Here is an 8352-nt window from a genome sequence, read left to right on the forward strand (position 1 = left end):
CTTACTCAGAGATAAGCCCCACTGTGTTGAATAGGGTTTACTCTCAGGAAAGTGTTCCTAGGATTGCTGCCTGAAGCTTCCATCCATAATGGAATTTACTATTAAATCAATGGGACTACCAGTGAGTATGCTAAACTGAAAATGTGACCAAAAACAAACGGTAAAACTACATTATGGCAATTACAGCCAAGAGAACAAAGCCAACCGGGCATTTTCAAGCATATTTGAAAGCAACCCTCAACGAGTGGCGGCTGGAGTCCGCACTCCAGTGTCACCAAGACCAAAGTAAAGAAGAATTCAGCCGCTGCCAACAACATCGCAAGAGTCCCCTGTTGAGGTGAATCGAAGCGACCACTTAGTAAAAAGTGCTTCCAGAAATGAAAAAAAAGGAAATAACACCATTTGTATGTGCAAGCAAACTGCTCGGCCAGGGAGCAGAAAACTCTGGAAATCGGTAGGATTACAAGAGTCAACCGGCCACATCCTGACATAAACAAAAGAGGCTGGGAATCCCCTCACCCACCCGGCCACACTGTGGCACCCCTTGGATCACCTACGCGGAGAAATACGCGCGCGCGTAACCTTACCTTGGTGATGATGAGAGGCTCTCCATGTTCTCTTCCTCCTTTCAACGTGAATCCCCAGGGAGCCCCGCCGCTCAGTTGCACTTCCACCAGCTTGTACGCGTCGCCTCCCCTCTGCTCCCCTATCAGCAGCAGAGGCTGGTGAGGGTGCCCTTGGGTGTCCAAAAACGCGGGGTTCAGCCTCGGATCTTTGTCCGGGAACCTCTCCTGGCCGCCTCGGAACTCCACGTTCTCCATGGTCGCCCGAAACTGCCCCCCAGCTCCTTCCTCCTAGCTGGATCCAGCGTGCCGCTGACCTAGGAACCACATACCTAACAACAGTTTCCAGCCCGCTCCCATATGGTGAGGGGAGGGAGCTGCAACCCCCCCTCGCGCAGCCTTGGCTCCTCCTCCGCTTCCCTCCGGATCCCGTTGGGTCGAAGAGGAGCCCGGGCAAAGGGGAGGCGGGGAAAGCGCGCAGGGAAACGGCGAGGCTGCAAACAGGCTTGCTCAACTCAGCCGGGTGCAGCTGGGCAGAGCCAAGCCGGGAGGGAGGAGGAGGAGGCTCACGCTTGTGGGCTGTGTTGTAAAATATTCCAGCCCAAATAGTAGTCGCTGCGGCGGCTTGTGGCCAAATGATTTCTCTTTAAAAGCCAAGAGATAAGTTAAGAAAGTCTCCCAGAACTAGCGCAACTTTCGCCCGAGGGTTTTCTTTAGGAAATCGGTGGGTGGGAAGATCGAAAAGGGGCTGGGTTGGAACATGCTGGTGGGGAAGTGGGACTGAATCTCCAAACAAAGCGGCGGGTGGAGAAAGAGGAGTTTCCCCTGTTATGTGTCGAAGAGAAATCTCTGTGTCGACTGCTATGTCCACCCACAACTTAATATTCCCCCTTCCCCCATCAGCGAAATAGGAGGGCTGCAATGCTAAGCTCCAACATACAGAGGAAGAATGCACGCAACGATTTAAAAAGAGAAAAGCGGGGAGAGGGTCACTGCGTTTTCACGTGGGGAATAAGTCACAGCCGTGTTAAAAAGGCAGCGGGAAACCACGCCTCCTGGATTCAATGGGGTTCCGGCCCCGAGGAAGAGACCTGCTGCTTTCGGCATTGCTAAAAGCAATTGCCTCTCTGCCCTTCGAGGAGCCAAAGGAGAAACAGACCCCCCCCCCAATAAAAAACACACCCGGCGGCAGCCGCTTCTACCAGCTATTTCCGCTTCCTCCTTTTAAAATAAATAATAAATGTGAATAATAAACCTTTATTATTTTGCAATGGCTTCTTGTCGTCGAAGCGCAGCCCCGACGCTCGCCGCTTAGGCGCAGCGAAGAAGCCCTTTGTGTGGGTGGGGAGAGGGAAGGGGCGAGAGGCCGAGGCCTCGCGGGGGCTGCAGCTGCTGTGGGGATGGCGTCGTCCCCGTCCCAGGGAAGCCCCCTCGAAAGGTTTCGGCGCTCCTCGCGGGGGGCCAGGCTGGAGGGGTCGGGCGGCGGCGGCGGCACAAAGACGAGCCCGGGAGAGGCGGCGCTTGAGCCGGCCTCCCCTCGAGCAACGTGCGGAGCGGCAGCCCAAGCTTCTCTTCGGGCAGCAGCAGGTTTGTCCTCCGGGACCCTCTAGTGGCGGCTGGCGAGAGGAGCGGCTGAGGGAGACAGGGGGCTTCCCGCGCGCTGCCGCTGCGCCTAACGAGCAGGAGGCCAGGCTTGCACGTCACCTGCACGCCTTTCTTCCTTCACCTTTCCCACTCGCACCTGATAGACAGAACTTCTTGCACTTGATCTAGAGAACAGGGAAGATCGCCACATGTAGTATTAACGGACGGTGCAATTTTCCTAGAAAAACAGGTGCCAGGACACCTCCCTCGTTCTTAGAATGGCAATGTCGCCCACCTGAGAGGTGCCGGAACTGAGCTCCTGTAAATTCCCCTAGGGAAAAAGCCCGGGTTCTAATAAAGGTATTGCCCAACTTTATAAACTTTTGTCTCCATCCCATGTGTCTGAACCATGCCTTCAGTCATTTGTTTAGCATATAGCTTTTCTCACAAATGATGCATTTATAACACATTCAGTACAGTGGTAACTCGGGTTAAGTACTTAATTCGTTCCAGAGGTCCGTACTTAACCTGAAACTGTTCTTAACCTGAAGCACCACTTTAGCTAATGGGGCCTCCTGCTGCTGCTGCGCTGCCAGAGCACGATTTCTGTTCTCATCCTGAAGCAAAGTTCTTAACCCGAGGTACTATTTCTGGTTACAGATAGGTAGCCGTGTTGGTCTGCCATACTCAAAACAAAATAAAAAAAATCCTTCCAGTAGCACCTTAAAGACCAACTAAGTTAGTTCTTGGTATGAGCTTTCGTGTGCATGCACACTTCTTCAGATACTATTTCTGGGTTAGCGGAGTCTGTAACCTGAAGCGTATGTAACCTGAAGCGTATGTAATCCGAGGTACCACTGTATTGGAAAATGTTTCTCATACGTCATCTAAATCTGTATACCATTCCTGTAAAGACAGTGCAGGCTGACTGGAGGAAGTCTGAAGGCTTACCTCCTGCTAAGTTCATGGCAGTAGAAACAAATTTTAGCTGGGGATTTCCTAGTACATAGTTGGCAGTCTTCAGCCACTACACCACACCTAGTGTCTAGTGAATACACTGGCGCCCGTTTGTAAGCTTAAAATAAATCAGACTAACAATGTACTGCTGTGCATATTTACATAGGATGTTAAATATGGCTTCCTTCTGTTATATGATTGCAAAGTCTACATTTGGAATCTTCCACATTCATAATCATCACATGCCCTTCAGTTTCAAATAGGCAACTGGTACATGAGTACACATTACTTCTCTGATGCACTTCAGACTAAACCGAATAGGTTTTGAACTTTGAAACACTGGCATGACCAAAGAGATTCTACTGTAGTCATATTCCAGCATTTTGCAAAACTAGAGGACAGAACTGTGTAGAATCCCCCAAACAGATATATTATTGTTTTGCTTATTCTGAAGGAAATTCTGAAGTTTGGAAGTCACTGAGTTGAATAGTAAACCAGTAAGAGATTGGATAAATAACTATTTACTACATATTAATTATCCCTGGTATGTTTAGAAGGCTTCTGAGTTATGGGACTTCCGGGTTAGTGCGATCGGATTAATGGCGGATTCCCTCCGAGCTCCGGAGGGAATCGGCTCTGCTGAGGACGGGTCTTACCGCGCCGGCGATGCGGGGACCCTTAGAAACCACAGGCGCGGAAGCCTGCGGACTTGGTGACTCGGCGGGTACCTTTAAGCGCCTTCCCCGACCCACGAAGAGCCTTTTTAAAGGCTACGGAGAGGGTACGGGGAGTGGCGTGGTGCTGTGAGTAGACTGCTACTGCAGTGGAGCGAAGCCGCGAGCCATGGCCGGAGAGCGCTGACTTTTTCCCCAAAATTCGGACCGGAAAATAAACAACCCGTGAGTAGATTGGAATCTGGACTTTAAAATTTATACCTTTGAATTTGGTACAATCGGGGGATGTGCTAAAGGGAAGTCCGCACCCCCCCCTACCTACAAACGATCTAAAGCAAGGATTGGAGAACTAAGGTGGAGAGTATTGTTTTTGGTGTCAGATAAAAGATACTTCAATGAATTTGACAGAAGAAGTCTTTGTGCTAGAGAGAAAGTGAGGAATTTTGGAAGCTTTTGTGTAAACACCCCCCCCCCGGAACCCGGGAGTGTCCTGTGCGTAAGCCGGAGGAAAAAGAATAAGGAGTTTGACAGCTGTCAAAGGAGCTGTCAAACGGGTGGTTAAAGTTAAGAACTTTGTTACTTAAAAACTCTCTGAATCAAAAGTGTTGCATTTGAACTGAGGTGGTTGGAAACAACGTAGCTATATACAATAAGTAACGGACTGTTGGAAAAGGACTATCAAGTAATTGGAATCCCCCTAGGGGGAACTAGAGACATTACAATGGCTGCAGAGGGAAAATTACTGGCAGAGATAGAAAAAATGTTTCTTCTCGTGGGAATCCTGCAAGAGCAGAGTACGGCTATGAACAAAGAACTTATGACCTTGAATTCTAAAACAAACAACTCTGCTGAATGCATAAAGGATTTGACTAATAAGAAATCTGCAGCTGAACCAGAAGAGACATTTTTGGAACAGGTGGAGAGGAAAGAAGGAGTGGAAAAGGAAAATACCAATCAGAAGCCTATATTGTCAGGAAATAAAGAAGAAGATCTTCGGATTACAAATCTGCGAAAGATGAGGAAGATGAAGGAGGAAGTCCCTGGAGTACCTGGAATTCTGGAATTTAAAAGAATAAAGAAATATGATTGGGACTTCCTCTTTGAGTATGGGAGATCAGCTGATCTTTTGCAGCAACTGCTTTTAAGTATTTTGGATGGAAGAAAACTTGGTGTGACTGCGACTGAACTCCTTCGAGACCTGAGGACCAACAAAAAGGGTTACCAACAAAATCGGAGGAGAGAGACTGACAGAGACTTGAAGGCCTCGGATGTGAGGAATCTGGGCTAGGAACTGTTTCTGTGGACATAAGGGATGGAAACCGGGGTAGGGAGGGAGGGGAGAACAGAATTTTAAAATTTTATGATTTTTGTATTTGGCCATTATGACATATAATTAATTAAAATATAAAGGGAGAAATTCGTGGGAGGGAAATTAGGTCGACCTTAGAAAAAAGATTTAATGTTTATAAGAGAATTGGATAAGTTAAATGTGGACAAGTAAAAAGAGTTAAGTTTTAAAAATAATAATAATATGTTAAAGATGAGAGTTAAGAACTTGCTGAATTAATTATTGGAATTGGGATGTATGAAGAGGGGGTGGGGGGAAGTCAAGGAAAGAGGGTAAAGGAAGTAAGAGTATGAAATTATATATGTTTTGTTTTTGTTTTTGTTGTGTGTGTGTGTATAAAATGTGAAAACCTAATAAAAAATTTTATAAAAAAAAAATAGAAGGCTTCTGAGTTATGTAGCATCAAAGTTGTTGCTAGTAAACACACGCATATGCCCTGCAACCGGTTCCCTTTAACAATAATGTTTTATTACTGCAAGGAGAGTGCTCAGGATCCTTAAATTTCATCACAATATTTACAGCTAGGCATTGCGTCAGAAATTGTACTGCCCTTACACTGGCTCAGCCATGAATTTGAAAACAGCTTCTCGTTTGGGTATAAGGAGGGAAATACTCCACTAAATAATGCAAGTCTACTGAGAAAAGAAACTTACCATACTTGCTTTCAAATCAAGTGATCTAGGAAACAGTAAATCTCTGGAAGCTTCAAATGGCAACATGCAGTGACAATGCTCTTAGTAATACGTAACATTAATTTCCAGCGTAATATGCAAGATTAATTTCCATCATTAATTTCCAACGTATGTTTCACTGACCGTTAACCATATGCTCTCAAAACACTATGCTTGGATGCCGTTTCCCATTCACTCACAAGGGCATGCGCCTTAGACCAGGGTGGGTGAGGAGAACCATTTTCTGCCATATCCCCCCCTGAAAAAAATTACAATAGCCAGAGGTTTCTACACATACACACCTCACATTATCTCCATCCTCCTAATGAAAGCAAGAGGCTTTATCACAGTTCAAGGGCATGTTCCACACAGACAGAACAATTCAAGGAAAGTGTGGAGCAAGGCTGGTGGAGAGATGGTTGTCTGGGGAGCATGAATGGCTTGGGAGAGTCCTGAGGGCCAGGCAGAGAGGTCTGAAGGGCCATATTCAGGTTCGGGGGCTGAGGTTCTCCACCACTGTCCAAGACGTTTATTGTGGCATGGTAAGCAACTGTCAGCCTCATGAGAGGCAGGAACAGAACAGTAACAATATCATTTGTTTTAAATAATCATTCTGTCTCTTTCTGCAGTTCTTTGCCCCATTTCTTTCCCCCATTACACCCGATCCCTATATATCTCCAGGCTGCAAAATATCACAGACAATAATAATATTGAGGTCAGTACAAAAATACTAGCTTAAGACAGCAGAGGATCTGGGCCAACTTGCCACATTTATTTATCTCTCCTGCACTTGTACTGACATTCCTGCCACAACAGCAAAATGTGTTCCACACTCGTCTGGCAGTTCCCGGGAGAGAATCCCTCCGAACGAGATTTATAACAAATCTGTATTGCTGTTATATTTTATAACCATTCATATGGGGGGATTTCTGTCTCCTGTGCAGTTCCAAAATACTTTATTTCGTCTGCAACCAACTGCAGGGTGTATTCTAGAAAGAAACAAAAATGAAGTATCATTCTAAGAATCAGTCCATAAATGTTTTAGTCACTCCAAACACATGAATTTTGAGGGAAATGGTTATAGGGGTTTTTATCTTTAGAGCAGCTGGATTTGAAATGCTGTGGTCAAGGGAGCTAAAGTATTTATCTCTATGAAAATCAACAAAGGTAAAGTGTGTGTGATGTTCAACATAAGCAAAGAAATAAGCTATTTTAGGATTGCAGCCTATGTTCCCCAAGGGCATTTGACAATCCTTTGTCATACCTGGGATCAATCTAAAACCTTATAATGAATTATTGACTATGCTCATGCAACAAATACTAGTGATTGTGGTGGGGTAATTACTCTCAAAAATATGGATGATGGCAGTAAGCTAGTGATATGCGGCCTCCAGATGTTGGACTCTGAGCAAAACAGACTGACTTGGGAGATTAACCTTGCTTTGCTATGTTGTTGTCTATGCCAAATAGGGCTGACAGGAGTTATCTGGAGGACCACAGATTGCCCATGACATTCCTACATTCTTCCCTTAGGTAAGTTCCATTGAATACAGCATGGCTTACCTCTGGGTAGATATGCATAGGATTGCACTGTTAATGCAGATCAGTTACCCAAGTTTCAACCACTTGCAATGAACCCTCTTCATGCCGGCTTGTAAGTAAGGCCAATCAAATTAAGTGGGACTTACTCCAAGAACCTCTGTCACACTCAAGGTTTATCCAATGAAACATACTTGAAACTTTACATAGTTGGATTTTTCACTCTGTGGCCGTAGCATCTACAAACAGGAATCAAAGTGGGTCGGGGTAAGAGGATGTCGCCGGTTTCTTCCCATGCCAGCCACAATCTTGCTAGGGCATTGGCATAGGAACCAGCCACATAACAGAAACCTAGTTGTGCAGAAAAGGTCAAAGATCCTCTCTAGTGTCTAACCTAACCCCTGCTGATGAAGGAAATCTGCTGTCCCAGCATCCCTGACAGGTGGCTAGCCAGCTTCTGCTTTTAAAATTCTAAGGAAAGAGCAAGGCAGTCTGTTCTACTGGAAGGGTGGCAGACTCGCCTCCCTTAAAGAGATTTTTAATCCACATACATGAGTCCCAGTTACAGTCGCTACTGCTGGAGGGTTCAAGCCCGTGCAAGGGTACCAATGCAATACAAAGAAGCACGCTTGATGGTGGAAAAGCGATTCCCTCTTTAACCCCCTTAGCTAAATAATGTGGGACCGTGTGTTTGCAATCAGTCCTTCGGGCTTTGCGTGGGTGCAGTTATCCCAGAGTGAGTAATAATCCACCTTGTTTCGGGCGCGATTCCTTCTGCCCAGAACGTCCACGGACGCAAGCTGATCGCTTCGAATTCGCAGATTCTGAAGGAGCAGCAACTTCGACGCCCTGCCGCTGCTGCCCGGGCGCGAAGCGAACGCTCTGCGCGAGCAGAATCCCCGCCTCATTTGTAGCCATTCAGGCACCACGTGCCCGATGCAAGCACGCAGCTTTCTCCTCGAGGGGATTCCCCCCGTCCTGCCACTTTGGAGTTTCCCTCCTCCTTTTCCCCCTCT

The 8352-nt window shown here is 46.5% G+C and overlaps 1 protein-coding gene and 1 long non-coding RNA gene across 4 annotated transcripts in view; both read right to left on the minus strand.

The window, feature by feature from the left end:
* Positions 1–1688, minus strand: part of SHROOM2 (shroom family member 2) — a 104053-nt gene extending 102365 nt beyond the window's left edge. Inside the window, exon 1 of one of the 3 annotated variants that reach the window (XM_079972383.1) lies at positions 588–1688. In XM_079972383.1, the coding sequence (XP_079828509.1) occupies positions 588–821 (234 nt within the window). In that variant the 5' untranslated portion in view covers positions 822–1688. The remainder of the gene's footprint in view (positions 1–587) is intronic. The other 2 variants (XM_079972384.1, XM_079972385.1) reach the window with 2 other exon arrangements.
* Positions 1689–5572: 3884 nt separating this feature from the next.
* Positions 5573–8201, minus strand: LOC307214511. The gene is made up of 2 exons (XR_013838173.1): positions 8089–8201; positions 5573–6786 (listed from the first exon to the last, which is right to left on the minus strand). It is a non-coding gene; the product is annotated as an uncharacterized lncRNA (long non-coding RNA).
* Positions 8202–8352: the final 151 nt, after the last annotated feature.

This window comes from Podarcis cretensis, assembly GCF_951804945.1.
Source record: "Podarcis cretensis genome assembly, chromosome: 4".
Taxonomy (NCBI): Eukaryota; Metazoa; Chordata; class Lepidosauria; order Squamata; family Lacertidae; genus Podarcis; species Podarcis cretensis.